Source organism: Mytilus californianus, unplaced genomic scaffold (genome assembly GCF_021869535.1).
Source record: "Mytilus californianus isolate M0D057914Y unplaced genomic scaffold, xbMytCali1.0.p SCAF_1, whole genome shotgun sequence".
Lineage (NCBI taxonomy): Eukaryota > Metazoa > Mollusca > Bivalvia > Mytilida > Mytilidae > Mytilus > Mytilus californianus.
In genome coordinates, this window is record NW_026262581.1 from 71,613,388 (window position 1) to 71,636,200 (window position 22,813).

A 22,813-nucleotide genomic window follows, 5' to 3' on the forward strand; every position below is an offset into this window, starting at 1 on the left:
TTTTTTCTGGGATAATTTTCATCAGGTATGTTTGAAAACAAAGATCTAGAAGTCATTTGCATAAAAAGCTATGAATCATCAAAGCCAATAAGCCAGAACGTATCTTAGGTTAACTCTGCAACATTTGTTTTAGTACAATTACATAATTTATAAGCTTACAATGTACGATCAAGATGTATTATTTAAATCATGTCATTCCAAAAGTAGCAGCTAATGGACCAATGATGCCCTTGGGACTGATATTCCGTCATTAGTCGAATTGACAGAGTGGTGGTAAAATGAACACATGATAAACTTATTATCAGTATGTTTTACCATCCATATATTCTGTAGGAAGTCTATGACGGATTATTATTAACTTATAAAACTCAAAAATCATAAAATTTCAATTGTCTAACCTCCTTACTCAAATAATTTAAAATAAAATGTCCTGTTTTTTTTCGATGCTGAAGTTTGCAACCCAAAATTCATACGCAACAAGTCTTTTGATTTATATTAATACGTAAATATATGACTGTTTCATGTATTATACCTTATTCGGCAATATCATTCGTGATAGTGTTTTCATTGTTCTCAACATACAAAACACCTTGTTTTACTTCTTGTCTTTCGTTTACTTTCTTTCAAAGGAGGGGATGTAAAACATTGTCCTTTGACAAAGGTCAAAAAATAAAAATCTTCTCAATTGATGGTTGATTATTGTGCTAAATAAAGTTCAATTTTCCAACAAAAAGCTCTTCAGCCATTCCAAACACAATTGCATGAGCTAGAACGATTTTATAGCAAATAACGATCCGACGCCATCGTAAGAACTATCGTTGAATTATAATTTGTTTTATATATAAAATACTATTTTCTTTAAACTACTTTGGAGTGAACCGAGAAAACTAGTCTAAAATAATTTGTGCCTTTTGCTTATATATTGGCGAGTTTTAGAAGCGTCTTTGGGCCATTTGATATCCTCGGAAACAAGATTCTCGGAACGTCTCGAAAATTTTCGATCATTTATACAGGTAGTTATCTATGTCTTTGATAGGTCCCTTTATTGATATGTTACCACGTGACATTGTATTAATATTTCGACAACCAATTTAAAGTTCATTTGTAGATCGGAAAATAAAAAAATAAAGAATAGATTGCAGTAAGAAAGCCATTTATATATTACAACCTATTTGCTTTTGACAGCATATGCGTTTTTATTTGAAAGTGCCTATAATTCATGTTTTGAGATGGTCCCTGTACGCATTGTTTGTGTAGTATTTAATATACTACGTGCTATTGTCCATTGTGACAATACACTTGGGAATAGTATGTCCCAAAATAAACTGATTATTTCTGAACATTTAATATGTCATATTTGTAATTCCACCATAGCCTGAGAATGTCGGAATACAAGAAGAAAATGAACAAAACGATATTACTGTTAAAAATATTTATCTTAGGTTGGAAAACAGAAAGATAATTAAACAAAACGGTATTGTGTCTAAAATAGTTATTTTCATTAATAGATACTAACAGACCAAGGAAACATTCATTGAAATTATTAAAGTTTAAAATGAAACTTAATTTATCGTTAATAGAATATAATTAGTGTTATATTATCAACCCGCGGTTTTAACAGTGAATACATTTATGAAAATCATATGCAACATATGAGTACCAATTATCATGAATGAACACAAATAAATGAGTATCTAATGTTTAAACTGTAGGACATGAAAAAAAATAGTTGCATGGTTATAATTCACAAGAATTTTGAATCCTTGCATTTCACAATAAACGTAATTAATATTTTACATTAATCATAATTACTACGTATACGTTACTAATTTTATACCGTTTACGTATGGTTTGATAAGTCTCTGCTTATATTTTGTATAGAAATAAAATAGAAAGTTAGACTTGAAGAAGAGATTGATTTGATAAAAAAATTGCCATTAGTAAATACTTTACGTTTGTGTTTATTGATAGTATACTTTAAATTTCTGGAAAAGATTTATTAACAATTAGGAATGTATGTTAATTGAATTTTAATTCTTTTTTTGTTTGTAATAGTTCAAACTTATAGCATCTAAATCTTTGCAATGCTTGTGCGATTTTGAAAATTGTATGCATTGTGTTGACCACCTACCCTACATATGTCTTGCCGTTTATTTACATAATATTACTTTATTATTACACCCTCAATAAAATCGGATTTAAAATCTGGTTTGACAACAATATTGGTTTGCGTTGACACAAATTCCGGATTTAATGGCAAAGAATCCGGAGTCAAACCACTTGAGGTAGTATGACACCCGAATTCAACTAACATTAGATTTGAACCTAGAATAAATATACGTGATACGCAAATCCATAAGTTATCCAGAATATCAGTGCGTGTGCTTGCCATTTACTATTTCTTGCGCAAGAAAGCTACGTGCATGCGTAAACATTGATTTCACACGTAGTCACTGTAGGTGATTTTTTACATTTCTTATCTAAATCTAGGACACGGCAATAAGAGCTTAACGTGATTTTGAAGCATGCTCATCATTGAGGTACTCCGACATCTAGTTGTTTTTCTAATATTTTTCTTTCTTTTTGAGTGACTGTCCTATTATAAATTGAAATTTTCGAAATACTAAGGATAACCCGAGGAATAGATTACCTTCGCTGTATTTGGCAAAACTTTTCGGAATTTTGGGTCCTCAATGCTCCTAAACTTTGTTCTATATTTGGCCTTTTTAAATGTTGTGTAGTCGTAACGCGCGTCTGGCGTACAAAACTTTTATCCTGACCACGTGTCCATGATGAGTTTATTGACTTTTACCAAATATAAATTGGTTCTTTTGAGTGCCTGTTCGGGTATTCACAATACTTATGAAAACAAGATATTTTTCAAAACTAAGTCTTCCTGTCGAATTTTTGAATTGATTTAAGTTACTTCAGGAAATCCTTAAAATTTGAGATGTTTTATCTGACCAAATAATTGTACGTATATAAGAGGTCCTATAAAAGCTGGCGTGTTACTCTCAAGAACATCATACGAAATATTTTTATAATTTGTGTCACAGAGTTACACTTCATATGGAAATTGGACTTTCAATTTCTCTATACAACCTATTCCATGAGTACAGACAGCTTCAATGAGTATAAGAATAATTTAAAGCATCCAGGATACAAAATATGAAGATATGAAAAATAAAATAAACGCATCCAGATTATGAAGCAAACTGAGTGCTGAACTTTATATCTTGATCGGTCTGTGCAATTTGCTTTAGACATCCGGTTTGCAGAAATTGAGAATTGCAATAGGATTAGGTCTTTGTACATAAAACACGGAGAAAAAATGTTGTACACTCCAAAGTAATAAATAAAATAGTCAAGCCTTAACAGATAATTTCAAATGGTAGCAGTATACAATTTTCTATTTACAACTAAAGTCCAACAGTGCTTTTAATTGACTTGTGCAAGAATCTACACACAATAACATATTTTCAAAAAAGGTGTTTTAATATATTCATTACCCCATTCTATTACCAGTCAATATTTCAAATGAAAAGCAAAAATAAATTCAGCAAAACATATTTGGTGACCAGTCAGCGGTCTTGGGTTCACGTATTGCTTTTCTTTTTTTTTAAAGAAAGCAACTTGTTTCATAGTGTAAACATTAATTGCTTGACAATGTGTTCAGAAGACTTTGTACAGTTTATGTCTTTTTAGTTAAATTATACAGAATGTATTTCGAATACAAGTGGATAATCTAGAGCGACTTTAAGCATAACGATCGATCGATCTTATCGTTAACAATTTTTTTTTATATAAACGACTACATGTATTTTCATTTAAACTTAATATACGGAGTAAACCGAGTAAGCTAAAAAAAAACTTGCTTTTATAATATATTGCTTGACAATGAAATATGTTCAATGTGTTTAGAAGACTTTCTACAGTTTTTGACAATCTACATAGTTTAATTCAAATATGACCTAATTAAGCTGTTTCACCGGCAGGTTCAGTTAGCAATGAGAGTATAGTTTTATCCTCTAGCAAGACCTTTATCTCCAAACTATTATACTAACACCATAATGCGCAATGGGCATCAATGAAAGAGAACCAGTCATAGATGGTTTCATTGTAAAATCATATCGGAGTGAATGCGTGTATTTTTTTTAAACATCACTTAAATACCTTTCATTTAGCCTCTGTAAGACCGAAAGCAGATACGGAAGCTGAACCATTCTTAAAGACAAGATTCTTTAATTGTATTCCATTTCAATTGCAACTTGACAGTAAAATACATAGTTCTAGTTTAATAGTCAATTATTTTTATAGTCTAGAGTTTCCTGGAAGACCCTAGTGCGTGTTAGTTACTGCCCCGTCTCCATCTGATCTTCTTTTGTTACCATTTTTATCTACGTAATTATAATCTATCTTTCAACAGTTGAAATTATTTCAATCACTTTCTACATGTGAATAATTCATTAGGCTCATTTGATGGTTGGCGATCAATAACAATCATGTCCTTCTTCGCACTTGTAAAGTTCTAATTTGCTTCCTTCTTACTCAGAATAAGATTACTTTAAAACGTTCTACGTGTAAATTGCAATAGTTGAAATAATTCAATATGTCACTGGATACATATACATTGTAGTACTGTAACTGTTCATCATCATTGGTTCACAATTTTTGAATAAAAAGTTGAAATTTTCCAGTCTAAGATTTGAAAAATGATCAACAGTGTTCTAATTTGCACAGATGTTATATGATTGCCAATGGGACGAGGAGGTAAACAACTGCATGTCACCGTACGGCCTACACTAACTTTTACGATCTTTGATATATGTGGATAAATGTGAAAAAGCATCTTAATGATTGCTACGCTCTGTACAAATATATCAACTTATTTTACGCTTCGGATGGACGGAGAGCACGCAAGGGATTATTATAACGTTAATTTTATATAGGTGTCAGACCACCAATTCACCCACTCCAATTTAGAACAAATGTAAAAGTTGACCTTCCCTGACAAAAAAATAGTGCTTTTGATGTCATTGTTTACTGAAACTAACCAACAAATTTGCAGAAATGAATTTTTTGGTGAAAAAGAAATATATTTAGACTATTTTGAGCTAAAATGTACTTGTCCATGAGTCTGCATTAAAAATTTAGGATAAATGCACTCCATTGTAATCTTATTTAAGATTTCCAGAAAACCAGGGGTTATTTTAGATGTAGTTACCTTCCGAACGCTCGTGTTTCATTACAAGATTTTATACATTGGTTGAAAATTGGCACGTAGAAAGGTGATACATGTACAATTCAAGATATACCTCCATTATATGAAATTAAACTTAAGGCAAAATAGTTAGAAAACTGTAGAAATTGAAAAAAATGGTTGACAAGATAGAGATTTTGAATTGGTGTTCTAACACCTATATGTATGTGTGTGTGTGGTTATTTCCTAACAAATATAAGCCTCTGATGTGTTGTATGTATTTATGCCCGTCTGATGTGTTGTATGTATTTATGCCCGTTTGATGTGTTGTATGTATTTATGCCCGTTTTATTAAAGTTATCCAAAGTCTGCAATATGCAATGCCAAAAGAAAATAAAAAGTGAGAGTAATTTTATTTCAATGAATGTTTATGTTCAAACATTTTTTAACACTTTTCAAAAGCCAAGCTTTCTTATGAGAAAGCTTTGTTTACCAATGAATTTTTTTTTACATAAATAATCCGCAAAAGTACTCTGTGCAAACTGGCGAAACTTTGGGATGCTTGGTCTTTCAGGTGGAGCATTACCTGATTGTCAAAATGTATAAAGGTAGCATCAGCATAATGCCAATATTACGCAAAAGAGTCTTTCTAGTAGTGAGAGTATAATCAGTTCAATAGTCAATATTCACTGAACAGGTATCTGATAATTTGAGATAATATCGGACTAAAAGCCTGCAAAAAACTGCAGTACATTTTAAATAAATTATACTAATACATTATAAAGTATTTCTTTTGTAAATTGAAACTAATAGATCGAAGTATAATAGCGAAACTATGGAATGTTTGGTTCTTCAGGTGTACGCAATACTTGATTGTCAAAATGTATAATATTAGCATCAGCATAATTGTGTTAATATTACACAACAAGTTTTTTTCGTGGTGAGTTCAGTAGCCAATGTTCACTGGTATCTGATAATTTTGATAAAATCGGACTAAAAACCTGCACAAAGTTGCAGTACATTTTAATTAAGTTATACTAATGCATTATAAGTACTCCTTTTGCAAATCTTAAAACTAATGGATCGAAGTGTAATCAATTTTTGTCTTCGAAAAATGATCATGGAATCATCAACCTTAATAAACCACACGTTATACCATACTAATACAATTACACTAAAACAAGTTAAGGCAGCTGTAATGATTGCTTGGGTTTAATTGAAGCTTCAGTGATTCCTAATTTTAATATTTCATACAGGTTTTTGACTTGATCATGTTCACATATCTTATATTTTTCCAGTGTTAATATCGGTCGGATTTCCATACAAAAATTACCATTAACCTGATAAATCATGTTTCAATTCTGAAATTTAATCTAAATTTAATCAATAAATCACCAGAGTAAAACACACGATCTTAAGATGATATTTCAAACTGAGCGAGCATTAGACTACATGGACTGTATCATATTTATTAATTTTCATCAGAAGAGAATATCTTTTATACATTTCTTGATGTATTAAGTTAACTTCAATTAAATACTTTTTTCTTTTTCAGATACCGCAAATAAGTTATGCTTCTACTAGTATTGATCTAAGCGATAAAAGCAGATATGAATACTTTTCTAGAGTTGTTCCCCCTGATTCGTATCAAGCACAAGCTATGGTTGATATTGCTGAATATTTTGGTTGGAACTATGTTATAACTATTCAAGATGAAGGCAACTATGGAGACAAAGGAATTGGTGCTTTTAAGGAAAGGGCAACTTTTTCAGGTACTTTCAATAATTTATATAGGAAAGTGCAACTCGGAGGGCATTTCTCATAAATGAGTCCTCTCGCAGATAAAATCAATGTATAACAACGTTTTTGTCAGTTTAATGGTTAAGGATAGAACCAAAAGATTGCATATAGAATGAAAATATCAATATGATCGTTTATATTTGATATTAACACCAAAAAAAATTCAACACAAATTCACATCGTACCAATTTATAGTTTATTAATAGGCACCAAAATGATGGAAAATAAAATTATCGATGTTTGTAACTCAGACTGTTAGATCCGCATCTATGTTCGACATTCAGAAAAACAAAATTGCTTAATCCGGTAATAGAGCCCATCTGAACTTATACTGAGGTGTGAGCTTTTGATCCGTTGAAAAACACTCATTTCACAATCACATGAAGATCAGGAATAAAATTGCTGTTTAAAAAAAAACCAAAAAAACTGTACGGTGTCCACTATATATCTATATTTCGGAAATGTTTTATAAATTGAGAATGAAAATGGGGAATGTGTCAAAGACACAACAACCCGACCAAAGAGCAGTAAACAGCCAAAGGCCACAATTAAATGGGTCTTCAACACAGCGAGAAAATCTTGCACCCGGAGGCGGGCTTCATTTCCTGTATGTGTTGCTGATACATTATAATTAAGTAATACTTTACACATTCTCCCCTTTATCAACGGAATTACATAATATATGTCGTACTACCAAAGCATTAACTATCAAAGTGCCAGTCAGAACACTGATATTTGAATTTAATAAAACTAATCTAGTTTTGACGTTATTTTCACATATGTGAAATCACTTTAAGTTAAAAAAAAATGAAGTAATGATTTTAATTTACTTTTCCAGGAATATGCATCGCCAAATCATTTGTGATATCACGCGACCCGACGAAAGATTTATTTAAAGAGACAGTTGATGACCTATTCAAAATTAAAAAAGCAAAAGTGATAGTAATGTTTGTGAACGAAGATAATGCAAAACATCTTCTAGAGGCAGTCATGCATGCAAACAAAACGTCTGAACTCTGGTTCCTTGCTAGTGATAGCTGGGGAGCTAAGGTACATCCGGTTGTGGGCCAGGAACAAGCGGCAGAAGGAGCAATTACTTTACTTCCAAAAAGATCCGATATTAAAGGTAATCTCAAAGTTTAATATCAGATGTCAACAATGTCTTACCATTGTCAGGAACTGAATAATTGCAATTAATTCATTTATAGCAATGGGCTGAATATACACAAATTTTAAAATATTATAGAAATCTTGAAAAGAATATACCCTATACAACCTTATTTCTCAAAATATCCAATGAGATGCATTGCAAGGTCAAATTGACCATCAAAATATACAGTAATAAGTAACACTTTATTATTCGAGACGTCTTGTATGTTTCGAAATTTATGTACAATTAACACAGTTATTCCACATGATCTCTTTAAATTCTGACTTTAAAAATTCAATTAATATTAAGATAGCTATTATGCATTTTCTATTAACTAGTATTTTGTAAACAAATGGTGTTTTCATGAAAATGGAAATTAAATAAGGAAATCCGAGTGTTTATAGACGAGACAAAACAATAATTTTAGTTTTTTTTTTAATAAAGTCTTACGCAATAAATGGAAGGCTATACATTGCAGGGCGCAATAATGAAACTACTAGGTCAAATACAGTACAGTAATCAGAGCAAAGGCTGGTTATGGATTGTTCGATTATGGAAGTAAAAATCAACAGAAGAAAATTATACGAAATAACATTAATGGGATCTATGTCATATATGTTCACTTGATCTTCGTCTCAAATATAAGATTGACATACATTGACAAATATTGTAAAATAGAATTTCTTTAAAACCTACTATTGTAAGTTTGCAATAGCAGGACGTGACCATCTTGAACACCTTGAAAAGTGACAAAATCCTTAACTTTGAATAGCCTTATGTTCAGTGGCAAATACTTCATGCATATTCAGGCCGATTTTGCGATTGGTAATACAAAATTAAAAGATGACGTTTTACTTATTTATATGTTCATGAGATACGACAGAAAAGAAAAAAATGCCCAACATCCTGCTATTTGATCAAATATACTTTAACCAGTCCATACTTCATCGTCGTGTTATTAAAATAATTGAAAGTTTTGTTACAAGAACTTTGACGACACATTTGTTTCTCTTTTCAGAATTTGATGACTACTTCTCAAATCTGACATTAAAAAATAATAAACAGAATTTATGGTTCCAAGAATACTGGGGAGAAGTTTATAACTGTTCAAAAGGGAATATAAAGCTACACAATTGTACAAAACATAAATATGAACAAGAAGGACTGGTACAATTTGTCATTGATTCGGTATATGCCTTAGCTCATGCGCTCCATAATTATTTACAAAGTAAATGTACAACAGTTATGAAACATTGTCCTTTACTGAACTCACCAAATAGACAAGAGTTGTTGGAGTTTATCCGTAATGTATCTTTTACAGGTAGGTACACTATTTATTTGTTTTTAAAAAGTTTACATACGCATGTCGCAAGAAATCTCTTTTTCAATTTTGAAAATTGTTTGAGCTCTCGCACCAGCGTTGTGAAACTTGAACCGTCCGATTTAAGGCAATGTTGTTCGTATCGCGCACCGACTTTATATCATATATACCGAAATAAGAAAATCACTTAGTGTTGAAGTGCTTAACTAAACTTCACTACCCGTGACCGTATCTATAGAACATCATACAATTTCCCATGAAAACTACACAGATGACAACTAGAGTATAGTGATGGGAGCCATTACTGAGGGCCCCGCTCGAGGTGATGCAAATCAGATCTATCCTTAAAAGTAATCAGTGTATTTCGAATTTAACCTAGCTGTTACCCACGGAAGGCAGAAATTTTTCGATTCACCACTATTTTTCATCCCCAAACCACAAAGGGGTTTTAATGTTAAAAAGCTGAAACAATTTTTGTACATGTATACACTAGGATGGCTCAGTTTTTTACCTGACATTTAAGTGTACGGTTTTCATCCTTGTACATGATACCCCTTCTATAGTAATTGTGAATAATCATGCTTAGTTTCATTACCCAATTCCAAAGTGTTCGAAAGTCAAAGAGCGGAAATTCTGTACATATGCATAGGGGCGACTATGTTTAACTAAGTTTAATGACTATGACTTTCACTGTATGGTTTTGATTTCTTGTACACGAACCACGTTCTAATAGTGGTGAACAATCATGCCAAATTGCATTACCCTTCTCGGAGGGGTTTGAAAGTAAGAGAGCAGAAACTATTTGTGACGGATGGACGTCGGGCGGACAAGCTGATTCATCGGTGGGGTACTAATAATGCAAATGCATATATAAATGTACAAGCTAATCGAGAGACCTCCAGACCATCTGTTTAGACAAGCTCCGGTTTTCTCGGAAGGGTAAACAATTCCTTATCTTTTTAAAAGTGATTTCAATATGCTTGTCACGTGTGTCTGAAATAAACAATTCCAGATACGCTCGAGAACCAAAATGAGTCGGAGGTTATGTTGAAACATTAGTTTTTTGGACTATTACATAGTTCACACCCTGTGTTGTCAAGAGATAGATACCCGGTCGTGTCAAACCAATGATTTTATAACGGGCTGATGGTTGTTCGCCAAGCACGCGATATTGATAAGACCAAAGACTTGTCGGCTCGGAGTTTCGAGTATGGTGACATATTTTTCTGTTTGAGCTAGCATATTAATAATCTTATACTCAAACAAACAAGGTGTGCGTGTCTCAAGCAAAAAGTCAACGAGTGTTTGTCATTGTTTTCTGTCTGCTATTCTTGTTTTAGTGTATTATTGCTGTAGTTTATTTTCTTTTTTGAATTGTTTCACATGTTAAGCCTGGTATCTATGATGAGTTTTTTTTACATCACGAGGCCTTTTACAGCTTTGTATACGATATTGGTTTTGTTCATTGTTGAAGGCCATACAGTGACATGATAATTTATATTAGATAGCTGTATCGTTAGCAATCATACCACATTTCCTCATCTGCATGTATAAGGATAAATTCAAATGAGACTAAAATTGAGAATGGAAATGGGGAATGTGTCAAAGAGACAACAACCCGACCACAGAACAGACAACAGCAGAAGGCCACCAACAGTTCTTCAATGCAGCGAGAAATTCCCGCACCCGGAGGCGTCCTTCAGCTGGCCCCTAAACAAATATATATACTAGTTCAGTGATAATGAACACCATACTAAACTCCAAATTGTACACAAGAAACTAAAATTAAAAATAATACAAGACTAACAAAGGCTAGAGGCTCCTGACTTGGGACAGGCGCAAAAATGCGGCGGGGTTAAACATGTTTATGAGATTATAATACGTTATCGGCCTATATATGCATGTAACATTTGAATATGAAAACGTAAATCAATCAGTTATGCTATATATTTGGAAACAGACTGTATCATTTACATGATTAGCGTTTTTTTTTATATAAAAATAGTTTAACGTTCAAAAGATAGTGCGCTATGGTTAATTCTGGGTTAAATTTGGCTACTTCAAAAGGGACTCATCCGTGAATAAGTCGAAAGATACTCTCAAAAAGATATAACAATCACATGTCTAGTTGATTTACACGATAGTGAAAACAGTGGGCATATATGCAGTTTTTTTTTTAACTTTCTATTGACTTTTGACAAGATGCATGATGCCGATTTGTGGAATAATAAGTCATCAGCATAGATATAAAAATAAGGAAATTTTTTTTGAATGTCAAAGAGACAACTATACACCACAGGTTAAATTATGTGGGTACAAACAACTATACGGCCTTCAACAATGATAAAATCCGAAAAGCAAAACACTATAAAACTTACGTGAGGATAAAACCAAAAACCTATTTAAAGGGTGTTTTTAAAAAAAATCATAGATACTATAATAGAATCATGGTGCTTAGCGGTACATTTGTATTAGAAAACAAAATATTTTTTTTTAAATTTACGAAATCTTTAATTACATATTCAGGAATTGCTGGTGATGTAGTGGAGTTTAATAGTCAAGGTGATGGAATGGGTCGTTATGATGTCTATCAATATCAGAAATTATCAACAGACGGGTATGGCTATGTCAAGATAGGAGAGTGGATTGACAGGTTTGTTAACTAACATTTAAACGCGTTATTAAACAAACATTTGTGCGCGTGCAACATGGAATAATTATTTATATAACATTTGTGCGCGTGCAACATTGAATTATCATTTAACTAACATTTGATCGCGTGCAACATGGAATAATTATTTATTAACATTATAACTAACATTTGTGCGCATGCAACATGGTATCATCAGTGAAATTTTTCTAGTGCATTGATGTAACGACATCAGGAAAATAAAATGTCCTAGCAATGATATTAAATACAAATAGCACATTATATATCAAGTACATGTAATACAACTCTAAAAACAACCAATGTGTTTGACGAAGGGAGAAACCCGTCCTTTTATAAACGATAAGTTAAGAGGTTTAATGAACTGGTCAGTTGTCATTGTATAACACAAACATTACTTTTTTTTGTTCAGTTATATACAGTGGGATATCCAGTGAACGAAAACAAAAGAAAATTCACTCTTCTTATGATAGAGTCGAGAAAGTCAATAATAAAACAATACCGGTGACGATACTGATCAAAAGTTATTTCTAAATAATAATTGTACATTTTAAAGACATTATTTGTAAAACTGTGTTATTAGAAATATACATGCAAATACGCGATGTTTTATGTTTAGTATTTATCGAGATAATTGCTTAAGAAGCTTGTGAAACTGAAATGTAAAAACTGCCAATCTTTACTGCATATTGATAAAATAAATTGGAAAAAATTATATACATACAAAATCGAAATATCTCTTTCGGGTCACCAATTTTCTGCGTGTTCCGAAAAGTCCTAAGAATGTTACAATATCCCAAAGAATGCTTATTTTTTCTACATCTAAGTTATCGAGCACACCGGTCTGCTCTTGTCACATGTACATTCAATAGAGAACTATTGTCTGTTCGTGAATATAGACATTTAAAAGTCTGTCTGTGCAGGTTAAAAATAAAAGATAACTATTTTTATAAAGTATGTATCTTTCTACTATTTTGTATACAATTTTAAGAAAGGGTCGTCTCGAGTTTTGTACAAGTATTTGCGGTCTTCTCGAATTATTCACATTCAAATGTTTACATGAGATAAGGTCTGTTTGATTTTGCTTAGTAACATAATTTCAAAAGTGCCAATCTTTGCTGCATATCAATCGATTCCTTTGGAATTTTTTCCCTGACTTTCTCTGAACTAGCTGTATATACACACAAATAATTAGCATGTTCCAAAAAGGCATACAAACAGTAAAAAAATAAATTGAAGTTGGTACTCTAGGAATTTATTCGCATAGCAACATTTTAAACCAATTTTACTCAAAGCATCTATAGCCTGCTGTACTCGTTCTTTGCTACTTAAAGAGAAAAATGATAACATTGAGTGAAAGTTTGGTTTTTATTTCAATTTATTTCAATTTTTACTATTTACCAGAACATTTTTCCGTTAATCCATAATTGATAGCGTCTTTGCTAAAATGGGACCAACATTGAGAAGATCTAGTTTTCAGTATTTACAGGGGAGGTAATATTTTGTCACTAGATTTCCCACTGTATATATTAATACTTGATAGTGAAACGGTGTTATATTATAGTATCAAATCAAAGAACATGTACAGGGAATGTTAACGTTAAACATATGAGAAGATATTTTCCAGCACATACATAACAGTATAACACTGATCGTTTTAAATTAACAAAAATACACCCAAATATCGATATACTAAAACATCAGATTAAGTCTGGAGATATATTAGAAAGATGTGAAAATGAAACTAAAACATGTACAACAGAATATGTGGGGTTTATGTCATCGGGACAACAAGCCGACGACAAAAATAATAAATTAAGACATCTAAAAGGTAACATACAGTCTATTGTAATACAAAACTAATTCAAAGTTTTTTGGATCAAATGCAAAGAGTGAATAGAATCAAAGAGCTTAGCAGTGGCGGATCCAGAACTTTTTATAAGGGGGGGGCACTGCCTGCCATAAGAGGGGGACTCTACAGTCATGCTTCAGTGATTCCTTATATAATCAACCAAATTTTTATCATGCCCCTCCCCCTGGATCCGCCTATGCTTAGCGGTATGACACCGGGTTTCCCGATCCGAAATCCGCGAAGGGATCCGAATCATAAAAAGTAAAATAACAAAAACTCCAAGGAAAGTTCAAAACGAAAAGTCTCTTATCAGATGGCAAAATCAAAAGGCATTTCTTTTGTAGAAAATAGTAAATTAAATCTGGTTTTATAGCTAGCTAAACCTCTCACTTGTATGACAGTCGCGTAGAATTCCATTATATCGACAACAATGTGTTCTCTAAATATACTACCGAAATTTACCCAAAGGAACTTCGAATACTTTAAATAAATCTAGCATAAACAGACGTTCCTTTTGGCTCCATCATACGGTGTTTATATATCCCAACTCGTTCGTTATGCCCGTGTGTGTAGTGATGTCATAGATTTTAGCGAACGTTATCAATGCATCACTGGTAAATTATTAAGTCAGGGATTTCGTTACCATAAATTACTTAAAACTTTTACTAAATTCTTTCATAGATACAAAGATTTGATTACTAAATTTGGTTGTACCAGTAGAAAATTTATTAAAAACGGTATTCCACATCCTAAATTTTACGGTAATATTGTACTTAAAGCACGGAAATCACTATGTGATCCGTGTAAACTCATCGAACCTTTAAACAAACTTATTAGTAAAGGTTATCTTACCAATGTTGTAATTAGATCTTTGAATATAGTTTACATTGGCACAAATATCGATTTTGTCATCTGCAAATTAAAACATAACTAAATTTGTATTCTTTTCAAGCGGTTTGTTTCGGGGTGTATAAATAAACATTCACGTTCGTTTTCTATATAGTGATTACTCTATCTATATATTACATTAATTGTCGAAATCCGGATATGGTGTACAAAAACCTTTGCACCTTTTGTTTGTGGTATACCATCTTTTCCGCAAGTTTATGGTTTTCTGTTTAGTATTAAATTTATAATTAAGATCCATTTATTACATCGGTGATCCGTTTATTTGGCAATCGCAAATGGCAGTCAGCAGGATTTAAGAACATTTGTTGTTCGACCTGTAAGTCAAATGCGTTTTGTTAAAATATACTTTTTCACTTTTTTGGTCTTTTGGAAAATGTTGTTTGTGCTGTATTTAGACCCCTCTAACAAGAAATTTGTTTTGCATGCACACGTATAAAAATTACGGTTTTTATCCAACGCAATCATAGGTTTGAACGTTGTTTTCAATTTTGACTTGTTTATATTTTTTCGTTTAGGCTTGTATTATATTTGCCTTCGGGTTTATATGATCCGTTCATCTTATTTTGACTCCTCAAAATTCAAGAGTCTATCCTAAATTGAGGTAAATTGTATGGCTTTCCAAATACCGTTTCGATTCCTAACATCACTGAAGAGACATTAATTGTGGAAATCCGGATATGGTGTACAAAAACCTTTGCACCTTTTGTTTGCGGTATACCATCTTTTCCGCAAGTTTGTTGTTTTCTGTTTAGTATTAAATTTATAATTAAGATCCATTTATTACATCGGTGATTCGTTTATTTGGCAATCGCCAATGGCAGTCAGCAGGATTTAAGAACAGTTGTTGTTCGACCTGTTAGTCAAATGCGTTTTGTTAAAATATACTTTTTCACTTTTTTGGTCTTTTGGAAAATGTTGTTTGTGCTGTATTTAGACTCCTCTAACAAGAAATTTGTTTTGCATGCACATGTATAAAAATTGCGGTTTTTATCCAACGCAATCATAGGTTTGAAAGTTGTTTTCAATTTAGACTTGTATATATTACATTATACATATTTATTAACAGGTTAACTCCTTACTATCATACTGCCTGTCGATACTTTTATTTTGGCATTGCACAAGTCATGTCTTCTTTGACTGTCCATGACGTTAAAACACTAAATCCATGGGATGTGTTTTAGTTGATTTTAGTCTCTGATGCATGATTTTTTATTATTAACTGTTTTTGGCTTTTTTTTTAAAACTAGCTCTCAAATCGTACTTTCGTGCTTATTTGGCCTGTTGATACAATTTGTAATGTATTTTTGTTATTAAATGTTTACATATTTAGTGTTATAGCTAGTCTCATTATTTTTAATATATACCACCTTTGATAAGTGTTTAGTATGACGATAAATTTTCACTTTTGTTCTCGTACTAGGAACAACAAAATTATTTCCGTACCCCATGTATACCTTACAACAAAATTATTTTATTTACCTGTGTACGTTATTTTATTTGGCGACATTCTGTCCAAGGTTATGGTTGTCTTTCTGATATTGTTTTAAATCTAACCCCCTTGTTTTATTAATTTTGTATTTATATTGTGTCATATATCCAATTTATTCGTTCAGTGTATGTTCACTTGTTTTTGTTAATATGTCTTTTGATTGATTTAACCCATTTCAATTGACATTTTATAGTGTGTCTTTCTATGTTGTGATGTTACACTTTTGTTTCAGGTAGGGTGAAGATTGGCGCCGAATAAAACGTTTAAACGCGCTGCATTTGTTTGCACCTGTCCTAAGTCAGGAACCTGATATTCAGTGGTTGTCGTTTGTTGATTTTGTTCATAAGTGTATCTCGTTTTTAGCTCACTTGGCCCAATGGGCCAAGTGAGCTTTTCTCATCAGTTGGCGTCCGTCGTCCGTTAACTTTAACAAAAATCTTCTCCTCTGAAACTACTGGGCCCAATTTAACCAAACTTGGCCATAATCATCATTAGGGTATCTAGTTTAAAAAATGTGTCCGATGACCCCGCTTGCCAACCAACATGGCCGACATGGCTAAAAATAGAACATAGCGGTAAAATGCAGTTTTTGGCTTATATCTCTGAAACTAAAGCATTTAGAGCAAATCTGACGTGGGTTAAAATGTTTATCAGGTTGAGATCTGTCCTCCCTGAAATTTTCAGACGAATCAGACAACCCGTTGTTGGGTTGCAGCCCCTGAATTGGTAATTTTAAGGAAATTTTGCATGTTTTGGTTATTATCTTGAATATTATTATAGATAGAAATAAACTGTAAAGAGCAATTATGTTCAGCAAAGTAAGATCTACAAATAATTCAACATGACCAAAATTGTCAATTGACCCCTTAAGGAGTTATTGCCCTTTATAGACAATTTTTAACAATTTTTCGTTAATTTTTGTCATCTTTTACAAAAATCTTCTCCTCTGAAACTACTGAGACAAATTTAACCTAACTTGGCCATAATAATCATATGGGTATCTAGTTTAAAAAAATATGTCCGCTGACCCCGCCTGCCAACCAACATGGCCGACATGGCTAAAAATAGAACATAGGGGTAAAATGCAGTTTTTGGCTTATATCCCTGAAACTTAAGCATTTAGAGCAAATCTGACATGGGATAAAAATATTCATCAGGTTTATACGAATCAGACAAGCCGTTGTTGGGTTGCTGCCCATGAATTGGTAATTTTAAGGAAATTTTGCAGTTTTTGGTTATTATCTTAAATATTATTATAGATAGAGATGAACTGTAAACAGCAATAATTTTCAGCAAAGTTAGATCTACAAATAAGTCAATATGACCAAAATTGTCAATTGACCCCTGAAGGAGTAATTGCCCTTTATAGTCAATTTTTCTTAAATTTTTGTAATCTTTTACACAAATCTTCTCCACTTAATCTACTGGGCAAAATATAATTAAACTTAGCCACAATTTTCAATAGAGTATCTTGATTGAAAATGTATCCGATTACCCTGTCATCCAACCAACATGGCCGCCATGACTTAAAAAAGAACATAGGGGTTTACTATAGAAGTCTAAGGAAAAATTGAAAAAAAATCAATTTCAAATGGTCACAACTTGAAAACTAATTTAAATAATGATAAGGGGTCTTCAGTAACTATTGTAAGACTAAAATAGGATGACCTGCTTTTAATTTAACAACTGGGCCAAATTAAACCAAACTTGGCCTCAATCATGATTAGGGTATCTAATACTATTTATTATGATTTTATCCTTGTTTTACATGATTTCCAAAAACACAGTAGATACAGGTGTGCGACACAGTTTCTTGAGAACCTCTAGTTTATATAGATTAGACCGTTGGTTTTCCTGTTTGAATGGTTTTACACTAGTCATTTTGGGGGCTCTTTATAGCTTGCTGTTCGTTGTGAGCCAAGGCTCCGTGTTGAAAGCCGTACTTTGACCTGTAATGGTTTACTTTTACAAATTGTGACTTGGATGGAGAGTTGTCTCATTGGCACTCATACCACATCTTCTTATATCTATATATGAAATGTTGAAACTGTAAAAGTAGTTTTTTGTAATGAACTGTTAAAACCGCTATATACCAAACATTTCAATAATGCTTTTAGTAAGCAACACTCGTAACATGATGTAAAAGATGTGCAGCAATGAAAACCAAGAAAGAATGCTGACTAGTTAATAGAAATTAGAAGTTGAGTTTAAAATGAATTATGGTAATCCACAATTCACATGTAACATGCGTGTCAAGGTTGTTGGTAATCCACAATTCATATGTTACATGCGTGTCAAGGTTGTTAGTAATCCACAATTCATATGTAACATGCGTGTCAAGGTTGTTATTAATCCACAATTCATATATAACATGCGTGTCAAGGTTGTTAGTAATCCACAATTCATATGTAACATGCGTGTCAAGGTTGTTAGTAATCCACAATTCATATGTAACATGCGTGTCAAGGTTGTTAATAATCCACAATTCATATGTAACATGCGTGTCAAGGTTGTTAGTAATCCACAATTCATATGTAACATGCGTGTCAAGGTTGTTAGTAATCCAAAATTCATATGTAACATGTGTGTCAAGGTTGTTAGTAATCCACAATCCATATGTAACATGCGAGTCAAGGTTGTTAGTAATCCACGATTCATATGTAACATATACTCTACTTTTGGAAATTCATATATTAGTCAATTATAATATGAATTGTCATATTTTTGGACTCATTATATATAATAATTCTTACATTCTTATCAACTGGAATAAATTTGGTATTACACTAACCCGCCCTTCTGTTCCTACAAGGCCGACTTTACATGATTTATGTGTTTCGTCGTCTTGAATCACAACGTCTTACAATGACATTTGGATCATTTTTACATGATTTATATGTTTCGTCGTCTTGAATCACAACGTTTAGGTGTACACTTTAGAAAATATTACTAAGAATGCAGTTAATTCGAAAATGATGAATTTCTGAGATTTGTATACTTTCAGATTGAAGATCAACAGCAGCTTTCTGAACTGGAAAGAGGCAGAACATAATGAGGTCCCAAATTCTGTGTGTAGTGAGCCGTGTACATTTGGGCATAAAAAAGAAAAGGTAGAAAGGGAACACGCAGCTTGCTGTTGGATTTGTATTCCATGTGGACCAAACCAATATTTAGTCGATGAAAAGACATGTAAAGACTGTGATGATGGCTTCCGACCAAGTGACAACGTAACATCCTGTAAACCATTGCCATTATTGACATTAGAATGGAATAGTTTATGGGTCATACTGCCTATTGCATTCTCTAGCTTCGGAATCGTTAGCACCATACTTACCATAGCTGTTTTTATAAAGTTCAATAACACACCAATTATTATGGCATCTGGGAGGGAGCTTTGCTATGTTTTACTTGTTGGTATTTTAATGGCATATGGTACTTCTTTAATTATGCTTGCAACACCGAGTATAATCCTTTGTACAATCATTCGACTGGGACTTGGAGTTTCCTTATGTTTAATATATGCTGCGATGTTGACAAAGACTAACAGAATTTATCGAATTTTCAACAACGGAATTAAAGCAATGGTTAAGCGACCGAGCTATACTAGTCCAAAGTCACAAATAATCATCTGCATGGCTCTTGTATCCGTTCAGATTGTTGGCGGATTAACGTGGCTTGGATTTGAAAAACCGGATACTATTCATACGCGACAACATACCGAATTTCAAGTTCTAAAATGTAAAGCAAGCCAGATTGCAATTATTGCATCGTTGACATACAATATTGTTTTAATCATACTGTGTACCATATATGGTATAAAAACGAGGAAAATTCCTCAAAACTTCAATGAAGCCAAATGTATAGCATTTACAATGTACAGCACTTGTATAGTTTGGCTTGCGTTTGGTGCAATCTACTTTGGTGCTAGCAGTGATTTTAAGGTAAGTGTGTACGTGTAATTTAACACCTTATGTACTATTTACAGAACTAAGCAACGTATTTCTACGGTTTTGTCTTTTTTTCTTCTAAATTTCACATGTTTGAATTGTTATGGCAGTCTTGAAATAGAAAACTCATCGAAGATATATAGAAATATGATGTAACTGATTTGAATATAAATATTACTATGTTTAAGCAAATATATAAAAATAAAAAAAGTAAGCCTTAATTCATTGACATTCACCTTCGTGTCATGTCGATGATGCGTAACAAATGTAAGAACATAATCAACATGACACGGATATAAATGTAAACTTTTCATTTATTGGTTTTTAGTTTTTTTTAAGAGTAATATTAATATAACAGACCCTTACGTAATCTGTTTAGACTTTCGGGTTTTTAAATTAAAGTTAACAATAAAAGAAATTCAATGTTAAATATGTTAATTGTGAATAAGTATAATCCAGTCACTTTAAATCCTGGTTAGACCTGGTAGACAATGTAGAATATATAAGAGTGCTATTAACTCTGTCACACCGAGAAGCGCAATAAAATACTAGTTGAACTTTAGAAATTACGATTCTTCATAGCCATGTTTGAGCAATTTTTAATTAAGACCACAGCTTGGTTTAATCTCCATAAAGAGAACATTCATTAGTGTGGTATAAGCTGATAAGAACTGTGGGCTTGCTTTCATTAACCTCGAGAATTCATGGTCACTATTTTTTCGTTTGTATTTTGTTATTTTGTTCACGTTTATCGCATTTTCTGAAATGATTTTTAATGCTGCTTCTTTTTTATACTTTTGTGTTGTTCCACAGATCGGAATTTAGAGTGGGAAAGGGTTTACATCTAAACACTCAAACATCACAACATATACATGTCAGTGATTGTTTAATTAATTATTACATGTATGTATATTTATACGTTAACTATATTATAATAGTTTTGTCATTTAGGGAATTGCAATGTTGATGGCATATTTTTTATAGTTTCTGTTAAATATTCATAACCTTTCTCGACTCATTTTTAAAGCTTGGCATATTGTATAGACATTTGTCTATCGTTGACCTCTTTTTAGGCCGGCCGTATTAATCTTGATATATAATGTTTTTCACTGCCGTCTTAGACAATAAACTGATGTCCTCCCAGACTGGGACAACATCAGCTTATTGTTAAAGACATACCAGCATCTAAATAAAAACACACACTTATCGTTAATACAGTATGTCCTAATATTTCGCTAAATTGTTGATTCGTATATAGCCATTTTATATCATATTTCTAGTCTATTAATTTGAATTGAAACTACCATAATTTTAAAATCATTTGTACCTCATGGATTATCATAACAATAACAATTATGATATTGTATTTATATTTTTGTTTCTTTCAGATTGAGGTTACATCCTTGTGCATGTGTGTTAGTATCAGTGCTACAGTTGCCCTTGTTTGTGTTTTTGTTCCGAAGTTATATATTGTTTTGCTACAGCCTCATAAAAATGTCAGACAAGGCGCCTCGATGTACAACAATTCTTACAAGTCCGGACGCCAAAACTCATTCGGAAGTTTTCCTCTTCCGTGCCCTAATGGAAACCTATTTAATAACCTTAATGCAAACACTCAGATAACGCAGACTACTTATAATGACGTCTTTTCAGACGATATGGATGATTTGTCATGTGACGAGGATGCTAATGTAAATAATAACAGTACTCAAACAGGAAATCCAGAGAATCATTCCGAATGAATAGAATGTTTTATTATCGGTCAGAACAGAAACTTTTATACTTGCATCAAGCGTCTGGATAGAAGCGATAGTAAAAGATATGTTCGTCGTTAAATTGAACAGAATTTATGGTAATTTCGAAAATGCATTTCCACCATATTCAATTAATATTCACATAAGCGTTTTTGATTTGGGCTGACGTTATAATCAATTTGTGTTTAATCCACAAACTTCATAACCCTTATAAATGTAAATGGAATTTTCTAAGAAAGTCTCAAGAGGGCTTGTTGTAATATGACACGTGTCACTCAAGAAAGAAATTAATAACCGGTATGGACATATACATATCTTATATTTCAAGAATCATAAATGGATAAGGTTGTCCTCATTTGTACAATAATAAAATATCACGAAATACAATCAAAAATATTAGATCATGTCTTTGATATCAAGTTCTTTTGTAATAAGAAGAATTGGATGTGTAGGTGGTGCTATGGTACACTTGATCTGTCATATTTGAGCTATGATCTTTCAACTTTTTCCATAGATACTACTACTTTGAAATGCAAAAGGAGAATACATTGCGTTGCATAATCTCTTAGAAAATACATCTTTCGTTGATTTTCCTTAATGCATCTTAATTAAAATTCCTCATATTTTCCCATGTATCGCATCTTCTTGAAACAGCTTATGACATTATAAAGCTCTGCAATAATACAATTCTAAAGATACATATCATTAGTGAAGCGTTATGTC

General features: G+C 32.3%; 1 protein-coding gene across 1 annotated transcript; it reads left to right on the plus strand.

The window, feature by feature from the left end:
- The first annotated feature begins 6,670 nt into the window (after positions 1–6,670).
- LOC127723534 (metabotropic glutamate receptor 4-like) lies at positions 6,671–22,484 on the plus strand. Its single transcript, XM_052230184.1, has 6 exons — positions 6,671–6,972; positions 7,839–8,126; positions 9,169–9,471; positions 11,998–12,124; positions 19,394–20,330; positions 21,725–22,484. Exons 1-6 carry the CDS (start codon positions 6,861–6,863, stop codon positions 22,076–22,078), a joined length of 2,121 nt encoding a protein of 706 aa, XP_052086144.1. The 5' UTR covers positions 6,671–6,860; the 3' UTR covers positions 22,079–22,484.
- Positions 22,485–22,813: the final 329 nt, after the last annotated feature.